General features: G+C 39.5%; 2 protein-coding genes across 2 annotated transcripts; one reads left to right on the top strand and one right to left on the bottom strand.

Moving 5' to 3' along the window:
• Nucleotides 1-14,179: 14,179 nt before the first annotated feature.
• Nucleotides 14,180-15,548, top strand: LOC113362743. The gene has a single exon (XM_026605231.1). The coding sequence runs from the start codon at nt 14,435-14,437 to the stop codon at nt 15,266-15,268; it is 834 nt and encodes a 277-aa protein (XP_026461016.1). The 5' UTR covers nt 14,180-14,434; the 3' UTR covers nt 15,269-15,548.
• A 3,100-nt stretch (nt 15,549-18,648) lies between these two features.
• Nucleotides 18,649-21,670, bottom strand: LOC113362742 (pre-mRNA-splicing factor SPF27 homolog). The gene is made up of 7 exons (XM_026605230.1): nt 21,559-21,670; nt 20,486-20,753; nt 20,083-20,258; nt 19,872-19,955; nt 19,589-19,658; nt 19,344-19,477; nt 18,649-19,025 (listed from the first exon to the last, which is right to left on the bottom strand). Exons 2-7 carry the CDS (start codon nt 20,714-20,716, stop codon nt 18,980-18,982), a joined length of 741 nt encoding a protein of 246 aa, XP_026461015.1. The 5' UTR covers nt 20,717-20,753; nt 21,559-21,670; the 3' UTR covers nt 18,649-18,979.
• Between the last annotated feature and the right edge of the window lie 405 nt (nt 21,671-22,075).

The raw sequence follows: 22,075 nt of genomic DNA, 5'->3' as shown, positions 1-22,075 counted from the left end.
ACTCATAACGACCAAGGTACGGCCGAACGAAGTCGTGCGACAGTCCACTACAATGAACGATTTCGAAGGAAACCAAACCAGCACGTATGGGTATGTCAACCTGAATCTATCAGTAGGACCCGTCCAGTCAAAAGTAAGGTTCGAGGTAATCGAAAAGGAGCCAGATTACCACATGATACTGGGAAGACCATGGATCCACGACAACATAATCATTCCTTCGACGTATCACCAGTGCTTGAAAACCATGTTAAACGGAGAAGTCGTTCGCATCGCTGCATCATTATCTCCCTATGCGCCGATCTGTGGCATGGAGATTTTTAAACCAAGAAAGGGACCGCAGGCCACGACCAACAAGGCTCACCACACTCCACTGCCAAAGTGGACGTCCATTGAAGAAAGAGATGGTCTTGCACCACTTCACGGAGAAACCCGGTCTCACATCCCCCCTTCGAAAGAAAGACACGCCAGCCTCCACCCGCCAAACCGGAGTTCGGCTTGCACCCATAACAAGCGAGGACGGGCTTTTATCATGGGTCATAATGAAAAAGGGAAAACCATATATCAACGCCGCTGTTAGAAATTAACAGGAGAGACTACCACACAGTCTCTCTGCCTAATGAAACACAAACGTAATAACGAGACGCAGGAGGAAGTACCTGATGCACCACGACAACTACAAGACGGGACCAACTCTACTATGGACGAGCTTGAGGTTGTTAATGTCGGGAGTGAAGAATCTCCGCGACCCATCTCGACCATGTCGACTCTGTGCGCGGACGAACGCGTAAAGCTGGTAGACCTTTTCAAGGAATATCAAGACATATTCACATGGACATATGAGGAAATGCCTGGCTTGGAAGAGAAGTTGGTCACTCATCATTTACACGTGATACCCGGATCCAAACCGGTCAAGCAAGCCCCGAGACAATTCTGGCATGATGTGGAAGAACAGATTAAGGTAGAGATTCAAAAGCTACTAGCGGCTGGTTTCATCAAACCGATTCACCACCCTACTTGGTTGGCCGACGTAGTTCCAGTAAAAAAGAAGAATGGCCAGATCAGGTGTTGTGTCGATTTTAGAGATCTGAACAAATGTTTCCCTAAAGATGACTTTCCGCTCCCCAACATTGACATGCTAGTAGACGCCACCAGTGGACATGGTATGTTCTCTTTCATGGGTGGATACAGCGGATACGACCAAATAAATATGTACGAACACGACGCGAGTAAGACTGCTTTTCGAACTCCTCTTGGAAACTTTTACTACACTGTGATGCCATTCGGTTTGAAAAATGCTGGCGCCACATACCAACGCGCCATGACCACTATTTTTCACGACATGATGCACAAGCAAGTCAAAGATTATGTAGATGACATAGTGGTCAAGTCAAAAACTCGGGCAGCCCATGCAAGAATTCTGCGGCAGGTGTTTGAAAGATGTCGCGAGTACAAACTGAAGATGAATCCATTGAAGTGTGCTTTTGATGTCTCTTTGGGCAAGTTCCCAGGTTTCCAGGTGACTGCCGAGGGAATTAAAGTTGACCCAGTCAAAACACAAGCCATCCTCACGATGCCACCACCGCGAACCGTGAAAGAACTCCAGAGTTTCATGGGTAAAATAAACTACATTCGCCGCTTCATACCAGGATTGGCTCAACTTGTTGCTTCGTTTACGCCCTTACTGAATAAAGGAGCAAGCTTCGTCTGGTCCACACTACAACAGGAAGCGTTCCGGAAGATTTAGCAAACATTATCTTCCTCAGCCGTCATGAAATCTCCCATACAAGGAAGACCGCTACACCTCTACACTGCTGTTGGAGCTCTCCTCGTCCAAGAAGATGACGAAGGGATTGAACATCCCATCTACTACTTCAGTCGAACTTTAAGAGATGCCGAACTCAGATATCCCAAAGCAGAAAAGGCATGCTTAGCTTTGATCCACTCCATCCAGAAATTCAGGAATTACCTACTTTTCAATAAAGTGGTGCTGATATCTAAGTCCGATCCTGTGAAGTTCCTCCTCTCAAAACCGGCACTGATAGGAAGACCGGCCAAATGGCTCCTCCAAATGTCAGAGTTACACATAACATGCGCTTCCCAGAGAGCCATCAAAGGGAAAGCAGTTGCGGATTTGCTGGCGGCGTTCCCGGGAGAGAATACCATGACACTACACGAGGACCTCCCTAGAGACTTTCCGGAAATCTTTTTCATCCAAGAAGAACACATGGCTACTATTCTTCGACGGCTCCGCTACTCCTAACAACGGTGGTGGAGGAGAAGGCGTGGTTCTAGTATCCCCAGCCAGTGAAGTATTCTCGCACTCCTTCAAGCTAGACTTCCCTGCACCAACAATTCAGCAGAATATGAAGCCTTTCTCATCGGACTGTCCTTGGCTAAACGAGCTGGAGCCACACGTTTGGAAATAAGAGGGGATTCTAAACTACTTGTCAACCAGGTGAAAGGAGTATACGCAATGAAGGAAGTAACTTTGGCCCCATACAGAGCCGAGGCACAAAAAACTGCTAAACTACTTCGCCGACGCGACCATAACGCATATTGGGCGCAGCGGCAACCAACACGTTGATTGCCTAGCCACGCTAGCATCAAAACTGCAATTTGAAGGTTTTTAGGAAACCCTGACAGCGAAGAGACGAACTATCACTTCAACATGACTTTCACAACCCGAAGAAGATGAAGCTGGCGACTGGAGAATACCAATTATCTAAGAGCTTAACAACTCGCTTATCCAGGGAAAGGTCAGTCTCAAAACCTTACAAAATTTCTTCATGCTCCGAGGGGTGCTATATCATCGAAATCCAGACGGTTCCTTGTCAAGATGTCTTGGAGAGGGAGAAGCACAACAACAACTCAACCGCGTCCATGATGAAATCTGCGGGCAAACATTAATGGTAACACTATATCGCCGTTTGCAACGCCTTGGCTATTACTGGCCAGAAATGGAGGCTCAATCCCGGTTACTTCAAAAAATCTGTTCCAACTGTCAAGCGCCGCAGAATCAATTAGAAATTTTTAATATTGGTCACGCTGGGGACCGGAAGGAACTATACATCAGTTACCTTTACGATGGCATACTCCCCACTAATAAGAAGGATGCAATCAAGATAAAACAAAGGTCCGAGAGATTCGTATTCCACGAAGGAATCTTATATCGTAAAAGCATTGGAGGAAGTTTGTTACGATGTTTGAACGAAGCAGAAATCCCGATCATGCTGAAAGAAATGCACGAAGGCGAACATCAAGGAAAACGGAAATTATTTCTTCAGATACACGAGAAATACTACTGGACAACCATGGAGGATGATGCAACTGTTTTCGTCCAGAGATGCAAAAAAATGCCAAATTCACGGAAACCTTATCCATGTACCGTCGAATCCCCTGCATTCGATAAGCAGTCCGTGGCCCTTTCACAGCTAGGGACTCGACATCATTGGAAAGATCAATCCATCGTCTTCAAAGCATCACGAGTACATAATAACAGCAACCGAATATTTCACCAAATGGGTCGAAGCCATACCTTTACGAGGGACGAATGGAACTAGAATTGCGGCATTCATTAAGGAGTACATTATCTGCCAATTTGGCGTTCCTAAACACATCATCACCGACAACGACACTCCTTTCGCAAACAAGCAAGTACGGGAGCTACTCGAAGAATATAGAATTAAGCAAGCCTTCTTCACCGTGTACTACCCCCAAGGGAACGGGAAGGCTGAAAGCACCAACAAAACTCTGGTCTGAATCCTCAGTCGGACAGTGAATGATAATCCTCGGACATGGAATTAGAAATTGCCAATGGCACTCTGGCATACCGGATATCACCAAGAAGTTTCACCGGCGCCTCTCCCTACTCCCTCGTTTACGGTCCAGATGTCATCCTTCCGGCAGAAGTTAAAATCCCGTCGACTAGGATTGCCGAAGTAAGCGGAGTTCGATGGAATGAAGCTGAAGCATTGAGCGCCAGAGTCGCAGAATTGGACACTGTAGATTCCAGAAGATCCAAGGCGGAAGAACACGCACGATCATACATAAATAGGGTTTCCAGAGCATATAACAAAACCGTGAAGCCTCGGGTTTTTCAAGTGGGAGATTTGGTACTAAAGACTGCCAAACACATTCAGCAAGACGCGTCTGCACCAAAATTCTCCGCAAAGTGGGAAGGGCCTTATATAGTCACGAAAGCGTACAACAGTGGGTACTACAAGGTCATTAAAGAATACGGAGGAAAACTGGAGGCAGTCATCAACGGAAAGTAGCTTAAGGCATACTACACCTGACATCCACCTCGAGCCCCGCCATATCAAAAAAACGGATAGCCAGGCATCTCTCCACTTTTCTTCCACATCTCAAATATTAAGTTTATTTTCCTTTGTTTGATTGAAACAAGTCAATAAAATTCTCTTATTCTTTCAACAAAAAAAAACGATACAAAAAAAAAGAAAGGGGCAAAACATGCTTAAAACCCAGAAAGAAACCAAACATCTCGCAACCACATAACTCAGAAAAGCCCATCCAACAGATTGTAATCCCTCGAAAGCATCATCTTTAACCGGCTTTCATACCTTTCAGTCTTACTCTTCAAGTTCCGCATTGACTCTGCCACCTTCTGTGACTCCATGGTCAAAGCTTTCTCCTCTTCCAGAATAGCTTTCGTAGCAGGGACCACGCCAGCAAGAATGCCGGCTCTGTCGACTTTCACAATATTAAGACGGTGCCGCAACCAACTAACGTTGAACTTCAGAGATTCACAGGTAGACACCATGTTTTCCCACTTTTGAATAGTTAGTCCGCGACAGCACGGATAGACATACTTTCCATTTCGGCGACCTCGGCAAGAGAGAATTCACTATAGAAACTAAAGCAGACGAACAATACTACACCACACTCCTGGTGGCGATATGGCCATATATCCTCCATATCTTTGTGTAAAGAGTCACGAATTCTTTCCGCACCAAAAACCCACCGACGTTCCGGTAGTTAGAGGAAAGACACCTCATGCGGGTTCCGAACGACAAACCTTCATTGGGATACTCATGACAAGAAATTCCTAATTCGGCGTTCTCCAGATATGCAACGGTTGGTAGGAAAGGGCTCGAAGGAAAGGGGTAACCAAATCATCCTCATCAATGATGGTGACGCATGCTCCGACAGGATATCTCTACACAGAAGAGAACTTTTGTCATTCATCGCCAAACAATGAAACACTTGTTGATCAATAAAAACATACCGATATAATCTTCTTGACTCGAATGACCCGGACGGGGGAATTTTCGCAAGAGTCAGGCCTCACGCGTTTGAATGAAGAATCAAGCTGGCTTGAGGATGATTCACTTATGATCGACATGATGAAGAGAGATGGACTCAACAAGAGGAAATATTTGTTGTAAAACGTGGAAGACGATGCAACTTCACCGGCATAAAAACTGTGAAAACCCTAAAGGAAGAAAGAGAAACAGAGACTGAGTAAATGGAACGTGATTACATCACGGCCGGGAAATCAGCCTCAAACGAAACCCCTCATCAAAACCCTAATGAAAGCCAAACGAGACAGGAGGGCGTGATACTTTGGCATTTGAATGAGGAAAGGACTTCATATTTGAGCCAAGTAAGGAAAAGAGGCAATCGGGACCGCAAAGACAAATCACCACCATGCCAAGACGTCCGCGCATACCTTGCCTCGCCAGAACCGCGCCATGCCTTGGCCCCACCACGCCGAGCCGTCCACCATGCTTGCACCACCGTGCCGCGCCATGACTTGCCGCGCCAACACCAACAACTCGCCAAGCCAGCGTCATGATGTTCCCTAACCCAGCCAAGGTGGTGCATGGCCAGACTTAGCCGACGATCTTCATCTCACTACTTCACGGTCTACACCACAAATAGAATCTACGCAAGGCCGCCAAACACGAGGATCATGAACTCTCCTTACCTCTCGAAAAAGGTTAGTCGGACCTTCCTGACCATCTTTTCACGACCTGTCGTTTCGATTTTTGTCCTCGCCTGTCACCATCTTATGCTTATCTCGCAAAAATGATCTTGTTCCGAGCTAAGCAGGGGACTTAATGTTGATGGTGGTTTTTAGCTTAAGGTCAAAATCGTAAAACTGTACATCTGACATGACGTTACTATGACCATTAGCGCATTTATTGAATCAATCAGCATGCCTATGTAAGAATTACCGGGGTACCTTTTTTTTACATGGGTCATGTTCCAAGGCAGAACCCTTAACACTGACATCATCTATGCCAAACTCTAATTCTCATGCTATCGCCCCAAGGCATGCCAACCATGCCAGCCGCACCACTTTGCCAATGGCAGAACATGCCAACCATGCCAGCCGCACCACTTTGCCAATGGCAGAACATGCCAGCCACGTCTCCGCGCCAAGGCATGCCAATCATGCCAGTCGCACCACTGTGCCAATGGCACACCATGCCAGCCACGTCTCCGCGCCAAGGCATGCCAACCATGCCAGCCGCACCACTGTGCCAATGGCATACCATGCCATCCACGTCTCCGCGCCAAGGCATGACAACCATGCCAGCCGCACCACTGTGCCAATGGCATACCATGCCAACCACATATTCGCGCCAAGGCATGCCAACCATGCCAGCCGCACCACTGCGCCAATGGCATGCCATGCCAGCCGCACCTCCGCGCCAAGGCATGCCAACCATGCCAGCCGCACCACTGCGCCAATGGCAAGCCATGCCAGGCGCACCTCCGCACCAAAGCATGCCATGCCACATGTGCCAATGTCATGCAACCACCTTGTCGCGCCATACCATGCCGCCCTTCCCTATGCGGCTACCAAAACGAAGGCGTGCGATGATCAACGGCCACCCTTCCATCTTAGATGCAAATCTTAGCCGTCCAAGGTCGCCAAACAACGCATGGTAACCTTTGGCCCAAAACCCTAGTTTTGGCCACGCCAAACCGCGCCAAGGCATGCCATGCCATATGTGCCAATGGCATGCCAACCACCTTGCCGCGCGATACCATGCCACCCTTCCCTATGCGGCTACCAAAACGAAGGCCTGCAACATTCAACGGCCACTTTTCATCTAAGATGCAGATCTTAGCCGTCCAAGGTTACCAGCTAACGCATGGAAACTTTTGGCCCTAGTTTGGTCGCGCCTAAACAAAGCCAAAACCCTAACTTTTGGCCGCGCATAAACTAGGCCATATTAAAGCCATACTGATCATGCTTGCATGCCACTGACTACCAAACGAAGGGTTACAATAATCAACGGCTACCTTTCCTCTTAAGATGCAAAATCTCGACCGTCGAAGGTCACCACCGAGTCGACAAGTCTCCCAAGATCCACTTTCCAGACAACGACAACATGCTACATGTTTTCCACGAAAGCGCTCGAGACATCAACACATGTCACAAACTGGGGCTCATTGGGTATTGGTTTGGCGGTTTACAGCGTGCGACGTACACTACGCCCGTTATAAGATAGTGTCATAAGGATGAGGCGGTTAGTAAATACAGGGAGTAATAGTGAAACGCTTTCTTTTATGGAACATAAATTCCAGGCGTTACCGGTTACCACCTCCTCCCATTTACTCACCCGTTTCCCATTTCTTAATGAGACCAGAGTACGTTTCACTTCGAATGGTATAAATAGGCATTACCTATTTCCACCGAACAACAAGTTCAGAAGGATACAAAATTCAGAAAATATTTGCTAGATTTCCATCTGTTAGCTTCCCATTTTCTGATACAAGTCGTGAAACAACTACTCTTCCAGAATCAACTATTCTGGTCTCAACACTCTCTTCGCTTCCCTCCCCAAAACCAACCCTTCTCCTTCACTTTGTGACCGAAGCAAGTCTGGAATGGCCATTTCTTGGTTTACGCCGGATTTGTACAGATTGATCTCTCGAATCTAAAGTATTCCCTTGCAGTACATTGTTTAGGGTTTAAACTCGTTTCTCACCCACATACCCGAAATTACCAAAATCAGCAGAAATCGTTTTCACCCTCAAACAACTGGATAATCAGATTTTAAATAAAATAAGATCTTGAAGATATCGGGTTTCTGTGGATTGATTTTTGGAAATTCAATAATACTGAAGGGTAGATAAGCTTTTCCAAGATGCATACCTATCTAATAGATAGTTTGGAAGGATTTGGATAGCTCAAAAACGCGTATATCAGATTGGAGAAAGATTTTTTCCGTGACTTGCATGGAAAGAAAAACAGAGATTAAATCAGTTTTTCTAGGGTTGTTGCGGTGTGTAAAAGAGTTGTTCGAGTTCCAGAGAAAGCTGCACAAGTTTTAGAAAAAGTTTGGGGTAGTTTAGAGGCAAGAACATAGAGAAATCACAACTTGCAGGAAACTCTTTCTGCTGCTGCTGCTCCTGAAGAATATAAAGAACATAAGCTTCTCAGGACTGTCGTTATTTTCGTGGTATTTTCTTTCATATTCAACAACATTGTAACAGTTTTTGCAACGTTTATCTTCGGGTTTGCACCATACCCTTTGTAACAGTGAGTTTTCTACGCTATTACAACGTTGTAAATTCTCTGCTTTATACTTTTTCCTCTGTTTAAACAATTTTGAGCTTTCAACCATTATTTTGAGCGTGTTATTAATACGAGGAGCTAAACCCTTTTGATAAGGCGACGTAGGGATCCATGTTTCAAGTAAAATGGTATATTTTTATTCGAATTAATTTTTGCAATTTCTTTTATGATTGTTTGCATTAAAGTAATATTGAATAATTGATTGATTGTGATTTGTTTTGATGGATCATGCTTAAGTTAAGAATTTTGATGTTCCATACTTGAGACTTACAATTGTTACTTCAAAAATCTTCTACAAGTAATATACTAGAATCACTTTGAACGTAAAGAATTGCATGAATATTGATTAGATTGAATCACTTAATTGGCTGGATAATGGTGGAATCCTGAGTCTCAGTGCTTTTTATAATCTTGGTATCAACTATGTTTTGAGTTTTCTAGTTTTATTATTAGAGTTTGAGTCTAAAAATCAACCTTCACAAGTATGAGAATCGAATCACTTATTTACCACTTTCAAAATTACATCAGTTATTTTGACTCAGACATTTAGCTTTAGCCTCACATCAAAATTATACAAAATAACTTAGAATTCACATTTATTCAATTCTCTTAACTTTTTTTGAACCATTTTTAGTTTTATTCTGAAATGAATTTATTATTACTGCTTAGCAAATCAAAGACTTTTTTATTACTATTAACCGATTTAACAATTATATACATTCTCCACTAATAATTTGGGAATACAATAATATTTGAATCTCTCTTTGTTTTTTAATATGTGTGGAACCAAAATACTCAACTAAATTGGGATAAAAGAAGTATATAATGTTAATTAAGTAGTTATAGCAACTCCAATGAGACTGCTAAACTAGCAAATTTGCTCATTTTACACCTACAGTGGGATTGACAAACACTCAAAATGGATGGAGAAACCCTCAGACAAAATAGTTTGTCCATCTCGTCGCATGTTGAACCAATCATCAACATAGGTCGGTCGGCCTATTGATGTAGTTTTGAAAGTGGTAAATAAGTGAATCTTTCTCAGACTTATGAAGGATTATTTTTAGACTCAAATCCGAACAATAAACTGAAAAAGTAGATTATTTTGAAAGTGGTAAATAAGCTTTACTCCGCCCCTAAAGGATTATATGCATTGAGACTCAGGATTCCATCATTAACCAATTGAGTGATTCAATCTAATCAATATTCATGCAATCTTTAATTCTAATATGTTGCAAAAGTAAATTTTCAAAATAACAATTAAATCGAAAGCATAAAACATCAACAACCCTAGGCTAAGCATGCTTTATCAAAAGAACTCATAATGTTTTTTATAAAAATTCTTAAATCAATTTTTAATCAAAGCAAATAATCATAAAATAAATTGCAAAATTTAATTAAAATAGAAATATACCACTTTTCTTGGAACAATGGCTTCCTCCGTCGCCTCCGCAAAGCGGTTTAGTTCCTCATATTAATCAGTTGCTCAAAATAACGGTTCATAGCTCAAACGTATTTAAAAAGAAGTAAAAATTCTAAATATAGAGTTTGCAACGGATATAAGTGTTGCAGCCTCATTGTTACAACTAAAAACAATAGAAAAACGGTTCTGCAACCCAGGACCATTGTGTATATTATTTTGTGTGATTCCCTGGAAGGCTTCTCACATGCTTACATGAATTCATAATAATAATTTCTTTTAAACTGATAAAGTGTTTGCTTGGATCTCAAGTTATCTTAGCTTGAATTCAAAGCTACCTAAAGCTTTGAAAATCTATAAATAGAGAGACCCTCGCAACATGATTTCTTAATTCCTAGTATTTTTGTATCATAGTTGCTAAGAAAAAGTCTTCCTCTATAACCTAGGTTCTTTGTGAACTGTATTCTAGGTTATGACTTGAAGACTTTACTTAGGGATTCGTGAAGCCCGGTCAGACTATCCTTTTACCTGATAGTTTTTATATCCGTATATTATTCTTATTGATCTTTGAGGTTTCATAATCTCATATCAGGAACGACATAGATAGAAATCAGAAATTTCTCTTCGTTTCAGACTTTGTGATTCCTCAAGATAGATATTTAAGCTCTTCTTTGATTTGCTTGAATTGTTCTTGAGAGGTGGCTAATAATCCAGGTTTCTCAGCTAACTGAGTGTAAGTTACCGGATTTGTGAGGTTTGCTGGACTTTATCTACTGCAAACAGATTTCCAAACCTAGATTGAAAAATAAAAATGGAAATTAAATAGGATTATTTGTTAGAGGCAGATTGGTATCGAAATTCTTTACTTAGATTGAAACAACTTTTAGGCTGTAAAGGACCTTATCTAAGGGAATCAATTGCTTAGAATCTTGCGAGGTTCAAGAGACATAAGGAGCACGACTGCAGCTGAATTGTTTGGAGGGTTAATTCGGTCTCAACTGCATTCCAGTCTGGAATTTGAGAGTAGGATAGTGTGCGTAGAGGATTAATACAGTTTGGTGTTCAAATATGGACGGGGTCCCGTGGTTATTTTTCGGGTGCAGTTTCGCTCATTAACAAAATTTCTGGTGCCTTATGTTTTTCCTTTTTCACATTATGTTGTTTTATCTTTATAATATAAATAACACAAGTAGTACGTAATGAACCTAAATAGTTTAAATCCTTATTAATTGAGATAAAAAACAAGACTCGCTCTTGTTAAATTCGTATCTTGAAAGATAGATCGCAATTTTCATACTTGTTAGAATTCATATCCTCTGATTTGGATACGACTAGATTGATGTTGGATATTAATCTGTGAGATCGTCCAAGAACTCTTCAACACAATCAGGTTCACAGAATTTTAAGTCTAGATATATTGATTGTGGAAGAGGATGAGAAAACTCTTCATACATGTTGTCCAAGGGTCTTTGACTTAGATCTACTTACAATTGTATTGACTTTTTTCCATACAGTTGCCAAACGAAAAAGTTGGCGGTCTACTTGGTATCCTCTCATTTTCGATGACGACTAATAAACAATCATCATAGTATTTACTTAGGTACAATGACGACGGATTATTAGTCTAACATTATCTCAAACTGCAATTAATGTCTACACTGAAGACTAAAGTTCAATATATAACTGAAACTGCAATTAATTAACATAAGCTAAAATCTCAAATATCAACTTAAAATCACTCAGTGGAACAAACTAGTCAAGCAACCATATCCAAGATATTAAAATGGATAGATATTAATGCCATATTCTTCTTCTTTCTTCTAGGGTTTTTTAGCATCATCAACTCCTCCCACCTTCTTGTCAGCACCCACTTTCTTGTCACGAACTTCTTTTAAATTTTCCTCAGCAACTTGTTCTTCTAACTCCTCAGGTGGACCTATGCAGTCATCGTTTTTATTAATTGTAGTGGGGGTTTACTCCACTAACGTCTGATCTCTGAAAACAAGTCCTGGATCATAGTCTTCCTCTTCTTCATATAATTCAATATAGTTGATGGGTTTCTGATCACTGTTCAAAGGATTGTCATCACTGTTCAACCAACATACGAACTCCAAATTATTCTCCATCCTAACTAGAATTTCATCAACAATTACATCTCCAGTTCAAGGAGCTTTTGAGGAAGGATTGGACTTTTCTTTTCCTTTGTTATTTTGTTAGAACCTAAATAATAAAGCAATACAAAAGTACAAGTTATAAACACATAAGTTAGAGTTAGAGATATCTTCATCATTATGGTGTAGTTGAATTGATAATGCTGACTACAAATTCGGCATGTTTAATTTTTTAAATTACGTTGACTTTGACTAAAATTTACACAGAAACATTATTGTTTCTTTGACGTTAAGTCATTATCTTCTAGGTAATTCAGATATGACAACCAAAACAACTATCAAAAGTCGTCATGTTTAAGGGATTACTACCAGGGCAACCCTGGGCATTGGTCTATCAGTCACCATTAACCCCATCAAAAGTCATCATATTCTTCATCATACGATCAAGACGACCTCTAATAAATATCAAAAGTTGTCATGTTTATAATTTGTATATCATGATGATCTACACCTTGAAAATCACCATTTTCAATAATCTAACCTAACATAACAATCATAGTATATAAAAGAGTAACGAGATTGAGTTTCGATCGTCAGTTACAATCTTCTTTTCGCTGTTTTTTTTCCCAACAGTTTTAGGGATTTAAAGCTTGCATTCACTGATTTCAACTTTTCTCTTACCTTTTTCTGTTAATTTGGAGATTTCGGGATCAATAATTTCTTCTAGATTGTTACTTGATTTTTTCCGATCACCCACTAGTAAGGAGATTAAAATATGACAATTTTGAGAGGAATGATGGAAGATGAAGGAGTGGAGAATACAAAATAGATTTTTAGTTTTAGGTCAAAATGATAAGAAAATGAAGTCTAGTTTTATGTCCAATTAGGTCAAGAGCACTAAGGTAACTTTACCCATTTTACCTCCCCTTAGCTTTTCTTCTAAGTCCACTTATATTTTTATTACCCCAGTTAGTCTAAGTATACCGTACTCCGGCAAGTCTTAAAATGAAGTTCAATGATAATAAAGTTTAAATTTGTTCAAGTTATAACGTCTAATGGGTGCAAGTTTCTACGAAAAACTTGAAATTCATATCATGAATGGTGTTAAAGGGTAAATTACTAAACTTACACCTACTTAGTCACCTTAGTTTTCTTTATCAGTTACCCGATAATATCCCTCTAGAGGCTAAAACTGGATAAGAAAAAAGACGTTGTCCATGTGAATAAAAATATCATTGTCGGTGTAAATACGTGTTATGCATTAGACGATCTGTGTAGGACGATGACCACATATCACTCGAAGCTCCAATATGGATAAAAAATAAGAAAATGATTTATCCACCGTGGACGAAATTCCGAAAATTACATCGGTAGAGATAAAAGAAGGTACCCACTTTCCATTCTTATCATCCCAGATTCCCAATCCTAATATTAGAGTCATTAAATGACTTCCACACGATCAAACCTCTGTAGAAATCTCCGTTCAAAATCCCAGGATGCAATATGTATTCCGATTTTATTTATTTTGACCCCACACCATATGAGTCTTTTCTTTTTTCTTTTCATAAAAGAGGCTAACCTCAAAAGATACATTGATACAGCCGATTAAGAAAATCGGAAACCTTACAGAGATTTTTCAAGATCATAAAGAATTTATACAAATTGTAATAGCTCCACCAATTCTTGCATATCAAATTCATCCCTTCATAACTAACAACAGTTTCAAAGTACCTTTTTCTCTCTCTCTCTCGCAAAGGAGAGGGTCAAACATGTCCGGCCAAATTGATTTTGGAGACAAAACCAATGTGTATCAAAACACAAGGCAGTGACTGATAGAATCCGACCCAATATTCATCAAAACATGTAAAACAACGTGAAACAGAGCTTTTTAAGTTTAGATTACTTAGAGTAATCAGGGTAGCAGTGACCCAAATAGTTGTAACAGTAGCCAAGTAGTATCCAACGTCGAGTCCTTGCTCCGGCCCGAATTGACACTAAAAAGGGTGGGTCAAGAACTGGACAGTGTAAGGACTCGACTTCAAATTTGTTACTACCAAGAGGACTAAAAGATAAATACTACACGTTCAAGACAAAAAGTAAAAATGGACTATACACTAGTACTGGAGTAGTAGAAAATGGCAATGTTCGATGTGGACCTCACCTTGTGATGTGGGGACGGTGCACCTGTAAATTAAAAATACAAAATAAATAAAAGCAAATTTAAGACCTAAAAGGAGTGAATGACCCCTTCTTCTCTCTCAACTCCTCTCTTTCAATCTCTGCAACTTTTTTTTTTCCTATACCCAGAAAAGAATTCATTCAATCAAACACTCAAGAAAAAGAAAAAAAATGAAGAATCTGTACCATAAAAACAAAGACAAAGGTAAAGTATACCCATCTCCATCTCTTTCTTCATCTTCATCTTCATCACCAAGCAACAACAACAACAACAAAGATGTTTTGAATCTACTACCAGCTGCTATTCTAGTACTTGTTTCAGTACTTTCATTAGAAGATCGTGAAGTATTAAGTTACTTAATAACCATGTCACTGAAATCAACAAACCCATCTTCATCATCATCAAAGATCCTTGTACAGAAATTCAAGAAAACAAGTCATAAACCATTATTTGATTGTGGTTGTTTTGATTGTTATACTAGTTTTTGGTTTAGATGGGATTCTTCACCTAATAGAGAACTTATCCATCAAGCTATTGAAGCTTTTGAAGAACATTTATCTAAACGCGATGATGAACTGCTACTCTCTGCTTCGTCTTCACCTTCATCTAAACATAGAGGTAAGAAGAAAGACAAAATGGGTCGAAGAAATTCTGATAAATCAGTCGATAAACATCAGAAGAAGAAAGCAGATGTAATGATACCCGCGTTGCCGGAATTTGAACCGGAGAAGAAGCCTTTGGTGACCATAACAGAAGACATTGTTGTTTTACCTGAATGTGTGAACGAAGATGAAGAGAAGAAGATAAAACAAGCGTTTGAAGAAAGGAAAGCGAAAGAAGAAGTAAAGGAAGAACAAGAAACGGCGGTGGTGGTGGAGGAAGCTGAAGAACAAGTTCAGGTGTTGAATAATGGTGGTCACAAGGGTTTGGCAAGGAAGGTTTTACCGGATGTATTAGGGATATTAAATTCTCGTTTATGGAGTCTTTGGAGTCCGAATGTTTAATAATTTTAGTGGTTTGTGGTGAATTCTTCTATTATTCTCCATCCACTCAAAAATATATTTAAAATTTCTAATATCCTTTCTTGTTTTCTAAGTAAATTTTCTTAATGGATACCAACATTTTCCGGTGGTGTGTCATTTTTGGTTCACCGGAAACAAGTTTATAAAAGAAAAAAAATTAGGGTTTAAGAGACGGTATGAAAAATTGAAAAGGTGTGTTGTGTTATGTAACATCATCACTGTTGACTTCAATTAGTGAGCTTTATAACAAACCTCCTTTTTTATTTAAATTTTCATTTTTAATGTATATAATAAATGTTTTGATGCTTTTGCTATTATATGAGTTTTCCTCTTTGGAAGAATCTTTCTTTAGAAATTTTCATGAATGGATTAGGTTTATGAATTCATGCTTATCTTCTTGTCTAGAGTATGATTGATTACTCACACACCCTACTGTTTGAGCAAGAATTACAACAAGGCCATTGGGTCTTAGCTCTAGTCGTGGTGACCTCGTTTTGATTTTTGTACCCTGGGGAAATTTTTTGTTCTGGGGTTGCAATCAAAATCAAAATTTACTTAAAAAGGGGATACCAAGAAAAGTTTGAATGGTGTGGGAGGAAATTTAGCGTATTTGATGCATGGCTGACTGCATATTTGAGGGAAAGATGCAGTCTTGTTATGATGGTGTTTCCTCGGACAATCCCATAAAAAGTAATGAGAATTGAAAGAATGCTTAGTTTTTCATATTGGGGTGTCACTAATAATAATACCAATTATTATGATCTACTTTATTCATTTCTCTCAATTCCTCATTCTTATCATAGTTCTCTACTAAAAATCAAAGATTTCACATTTTTGATAATGATATGTCATTTTGAATCACAACAACATTTTTTTTCTTTTTTGAAGGTTCAAGTATAGTAATCTTAGGTGTTTGTTGTTGGGATTTTGAGGGTATATAAGAAGAGATTTGGTGAAGTTTTGAAACAACAGAGCAGATATGGGGTTGCTATCAGACAGGAGTGTGTGAAGTGGTTGAGACTCTTGAGAGGTTATGGTCCTTGTGGATATTGATATATTTATCCATACTAGTACAAAAATGTTGCTCTACTTGCACAATGCGCATCATTTGGTTGTCTGTCAAACTATAGTAATTGTATTCGTAACCCTACCCAAACACTTCAAATGAGAGGCTGAGATCCTCTCAATGGTATATTCTAGGGGTGTCAACGGGTCCGGGTCCTTCCGGGTATCACTAGACCCGGACCCTATTTATAATGGTCGGGTCCGGTTCCTAACGGTTCCGGGTCCGGTTCCTAAACTTGTGGACCCAGAACCGGACCCGTTTAAATACCCGGGTACCCGTCGGTTCCGGGTACCCATTGGGTCTTAATAAAACTATTTAAAAAACCTCAAAAACTTAATATATTTCTCTTTTTGGCTTGGATTTAAGTAATTTTTATAAAAATTTATTATTATTTCTTATTAATGTACTAAATAAAGGTTAAATGTAAGAGAAAAAAATTAAATGAGTAAAATATCAAAGCTAAAACTAGCAAAAATACTTGTAATTTTGCTAAAAACATGAATAAAAGAATGAATAAACGGGTACACGATACCCGCGGGTACCCAACGGGTATTACCCGTTTGGACCCGTTTAAATTCGGGTCCAATCGGGTAATTACCCGCCGGGTCCTAAGTAGTTAATGGGTCCAACTTTAGGACCCGGAACCGGACCCAAATATACCGGCTCCGGTTCCGGGTAATGGGTACCCATTGACAGCCCTAGTATATTCATAATGGGGATAAGTTTTTCTTTGTTGCTTTGCTCTTGTATAATACCCAAGGTTTTGGCCAGGATTGCTATATAATACCCAAGGTTTTGGCCAGGATTGTTAATAGGGGGTGCCAAATTATCTGGGGTGTACCAATATACATAAAGGACAAAATACATAGTGTATTATATACTACGGGATTAGTACACCCCAAACAATTTGTACCCCTATTAACAGCCTTGGGTTTGGCGATATGAAAATGAAGCCAACTTATTAGATGGGTCATATCGAAATCATATGGGCAGTACACTCTCTCAGCTCCAATCATTTTCCGGAGTCTCTTATCTCGTGACCCTAGTTAGCAATTCGGGATTCGGCAAACGTACGGAACTGCAAACGTACGAGTATTATACGATTTTGTAAAACCCAAATGCGGTCCAAAATTCGGTCAACGGAACGTGATTCGTCAGTAATTCGGAACGGCATACGTACGTGTATAATTCGATTTATAAGTGTGAGTTCGGATCTGAAAATTCGGTATCTATATATAATAAATAATTAGTATTTATAAGGTCGTAGACTAATTTTTATGCATACATGTGAGTTATTTAAAGAAAAAATAAACTTAATATGATGATATTAATAATATATACAACATTAGTCATCAAAGAGGACGTGGTATAGTGGTTTAGATCTCTCTCACCTTCACCTTCAAATCTCTTCTGTCATTTTTGTTTCATAAAAATTACAACAACATCTAATATTGGGTCGTGTATGCTTGGGAGGCTGTAAAGCCCAAAAAATAGGGCCTTTGAAAACATAAAAGCTAAAGAATTTCTGACGAATTAAGCGGACGTATTATTCGGGATACGTAAAGTTCGTGAATGATTCGCGAATAATCCGGAAATGCCACATAATACGCGTTTTGGGTTCGGAGTTGCAAACGTACGCGAATAAAACGATAAAATTCGTGATACGGAAAAATTCGCGAATGATTCGCGAATCATTCGCGAACTTACTAACTAGGCTCGTGACTCTATCTAATGCCAATGCCATGCTTAGAAGTACTCCGGCATTTAATGGTCGGTTCAATAAAAAACAAAGATGACAAGGAGATTTTGTAGTTTTATGACAGACGAGAATCTAGATGGTGTCTAATTGGATCAGTTCTTCACCACAAGAGAAAAGAAAACCTTACCAAGATAGAAAAATACTGTAAGACTGGATATATTCAAAATCTAATTTGATCTGTTGTGGAAAATTATGAAAACACCGATGGGGATGAATTGGTGATTATCAAAGAAATTAATATGCCCACAAAGAACGAAAGATTTTTGCTTCTACAAGATTTTCCCTGCTAGATAAATGTTCCATTCATCACCAAAACTAGTCCAACAGTTGCATTTCTCAGTACAAAAACTCACAAGCCAAAATGGTCAAAACCATGTAACAATAATGGATGGTCTCCCTTGCTTACATTTGTCAGACAAAAATGGCTTTCTTTTGAGGTTCACCAAAGCAGATTTGGATAAATTCCTATCTGATTGGATCAACAGCTACAAGAAATGTTAAGAAAACAACATGGAGCATGAAAAAATGATAATCACGGAAGTGAAACTAACTTTTCCTTCTACAAGATTCTTTATACCATAATTCTTACATTCATCACATACATGTCAGAAGTGTTCTCATTTGAGGCATTGGAAATAGTTCACCAATAATTGGATTTGTCAGTGCTGAATTCTCACTCAAAATGATCAAAACAAGTAAAACTAACATAGTCTTGATTAGTTACAGTTGTCAAGAAAAGAGATATGGCACTCTTTCAAGGTCTGCCAAATCATATACATATCTTGGATACAAAAAGCTTGACATGAATGTAAAGCACTGCAATTACTGGCAAATCATCAACTCCCTAGAAACTCATACCTCGACGACCTCACTGCAATGAGCTATTCTCTGCATCCATGTCCACTTTCCAGCCTCTGGATACATAAGCATCGAAATGGAAAACAAGATTACTTTAGACAACCACCACTGGAGTAACTAAATAAATGTATTTTGCATTCATTAAGGACACCCAAATCTATACAACTCATCGTCGATGGTGGTAATACAAGTTTGACATAGCAAAATCTTATGTTAACATAGCATTTTTCTTATTCATTAGAGGCGGATCTACTTTGGAGTGACTAATCAAAGGTTAATAAATAATCACTGCTAAAGTAGACTTTCGACATACAATCACAACAAGGTCAATAAAGTAGCTTAAAAATATAAAATGCAAAGGAAGGAATACTAACTTCTCTGCAGCTTCACCCTTAAGTTGTTCGATATGATTCTCAATACCAGCACATGCAGCTTGAATTTGTATATTCTTCTCACAGAGCTCCCTCCATTGCATAGATAATGCATTCAGCTCAACTGCAGTGTTTTGCTGCAACCATCAAGAAAACTGGCATACATCTTTATCCGATTTTACAACCTCTTTTGCTGAACAACATATTTATGATTCGTGGGAAATTGGTTTTAAGTTTGCCAAACTAACCTGATGATATTTCCTCTCCCGATTCACGCTTTCGATCTTCTCATTATATCCCTGAGCCATTGATTGCATCCTGCAGAAGAAAATCAGGTTGAAGACCATAAGGAACAACCCTCACATAATAGGGAACTAGTACAGGAAACAATGTTCTTTCAAGTATTCCAAGAGGTGTCATTTGGTTAAAAAGTATTCCTGGTTTTGAGATGAAATATGATGATTTCCAAAAGATCATTCAATAATAAATAAATAAATAAATAAATAAAATAAGGGATATTCAAGAATAAACCTAGACAAGAATGACTCCAGGCCTTGGTTGTGATGCTTCCAAACATCACCACCATGTTTTGACATCAAATCCAAATTTTCTAGCCTGCAAGATACAGCAAACAGCTAAGATACCCATATAAAGGATTTCCAGACATAGCAATAGTTGAGGAACAAACAATAGTTGCACCATCCTGTAAATTTTGTCACTATTTAACAACGGAAGCATTTACCTTAATATTTGATGTTGTAGGGAGCTTTGAGCATTTTCAAGGTGTTGTGTCCATGCATTAGTATCATTTCGTTTATTCACAGGTGGTGGTTCTAATCCATACCGGGACATGTCCAGGGTTACAGGAGGCTTGCCAGCTCTAACACGCTCATATTCTCGGGCAAGCATAGGATGATTCTGACAAGTGGGTTAAAAAGTTAGTCAGAGTTTGAACACAACATTCATGTGTGTAACTAAAACCTCACGAGCAAGAAAAGAAATGGTACAGCATTCTTAATGCTTTTTGCATCCTTAATAGTCCTGAGATTCCAGGAACTACAACCATTTGAATAAAAGTGACTCGACTCTTCAACAACACAACAAGGAGAAGAATGTATTTCCAATTTTAAAGCAAAGACTACTACCTCAAAATTGCACTTCGGTGCCGGAGGCAGATCTTTGAGGTAATCAGCAGGTTTCTTAGTACTTCTCCGCATCTCTTCTTCAACTAATTTGTCAACAACTGTTTTCACATTTGGGTCACCATAATCATCGTCGATATAAGGTAGTGCATCAATGATTTCCTGACTGCTCGACCACGTTGGATAGGCACCAGGAGGAGCTTCGAGCATTAAAATATCTCCTTCATTCACCATTTTTACTCTCTAACTTTGATACAAGAAACAGCCAATCCTACATATAGAAAGTAAAGAAAGTTAAATATTGGATTCACTCACAGAAATGTAATATAATCTAGGCAACAAGTTCATTATATTTTCTCGAAATGTAATATAATCTAGATTCTTCACAGTTACTTGAAATATGCAGTTTAGCCATCAATTACTACAGATACATATATCAACTTGATTCCATTAGAGTGTGATTCAAATCCAACCAAGTCTATCCTGACATGAAAATGCCCGAGAAAAACAAATCATGACCTACCATGAACATTGACCTAAGAAACACTAGTTCTTCATATTTCAGGTATGTAATTCTACAAACCCTAACCGTTAAACCTCAACATAAACATTAGTTCTTGAAATTTTAGCTTATTCCGCACTGTAACCTTCCCCCTAAAAGATATCTCGTCATAGACAATCACTACACACACATTACACATTTAACAACTCAGATACTATTATTACGAGTACAATTCTAGTCCAACTATGTATATACTGCGAATGCCAGTGAAGAACGAATCGAACCGGTTTCATAAAGAATATAACCATAAACCTACATCCTGACCATTGAACTAAAATCAGAATGTGATTCTTTAAAATCTAACTGTCAAATCTCAAATGAAAAATCCCAATCCAATCGAAATCTTACTCTAAACCCATTTATAAACATAACCCCTAGCTTTAAAATATCAACTAAACCCTAGAATTTTATTTAGAAAAAGTGCGATCCTAGAAACAAATTCGATGGAGACAAATGGAGTTGAAGAAAAAACCCTAAACAACGAAGATGAAGAGCAAACGAGAGAGAGAGTTACCCCTATAGTTCCTGCTTCGCGGTGTTGCCTCAGGAAGAGAAAACTGTAGAAAGACACTGGACAGTAATGAATAAAAGGGGAAACGGGATTAGTTAGTCAGTAAGGGCAGTTCTTAACTTCTCGTGGGATTCCAAATTAAAAATTTGGGCAGGCCACTTAGGCCAGTTCCTGTGGGTACGGCAAAGCAAAAAGTTTGCAATTTCACCCATTATGGAACTGGCAAACTGGCAAATTGGCAGACCGGCCTGGCTAACTGGTAAACTTGACTTAGCCAGGCCGGGGCAAATTTTTACCGGGCGGTCGAGTCTCGTCCGTTAGGTGTTTACTACACCGCTAGCGGCTCTCAGGCCCCTTCCTATGGGTGTGGCAAATCAAAGAGTTTGCCATTTAAGCACCCACTATGGAGGGGGCAAACTGGTCTGGCTAAGAATTTGCCACTTAGCCAGGCCAGGTCAAGTTTCCACTCGACCGCTCGGTCAAGTTTACACCGTTAGGTGTTTACTGCACCGCTACCAGG

The sequence above is a fragment of the Papaver somniferum genome, chromosome 4, assembly GCF_003573695.1.
Source record: "Papaver somniferum cultivar HN1 chromosome 4, ASM357369v1, whole genome shotgun sequence".
Lineage (NCBI taxonomy): Eukaryota > Viridiplantae > Streptophyta > Magnoliopsida > Ranunculales > Papaveraceae > Papaver > Papaver somniferum.
This window is presented reverse-complemented; position numbering and strand designations above follow the sequence as displayed.

Bases quoted from the DNA above. Each gene is read 5' to 3' on its own strand.
- LOC113362742 (XM_026605230.1), bottom strand. From the start codon at position 20,716: ATGGTGAATGAAGGAGATATTTTAATGCTCGAAGCTCCTCCTGGTGCC. The intron at 19,956-20,082 runs GTAAATGCTTCC...TGTATCTTGCAG, and splicing joins CTACAACATCAAATATTAAG to GCTAGAAAATTTGGATTTGA. The intron at 19,478-19,588 runs GTTAGTTTGGCA...TGATGGTTGCAG, and splicing joins GGGAGAGGAAATATCATCAG to CAAAACACTGCAGTTGAGCT.
- LOC113362743 (XM_026605231.1), top strand. From the start codon at position 14,435: ATGAAGAATCTGTACCATAAAAACAAAGACAAAGGTAAAGTATACCCA.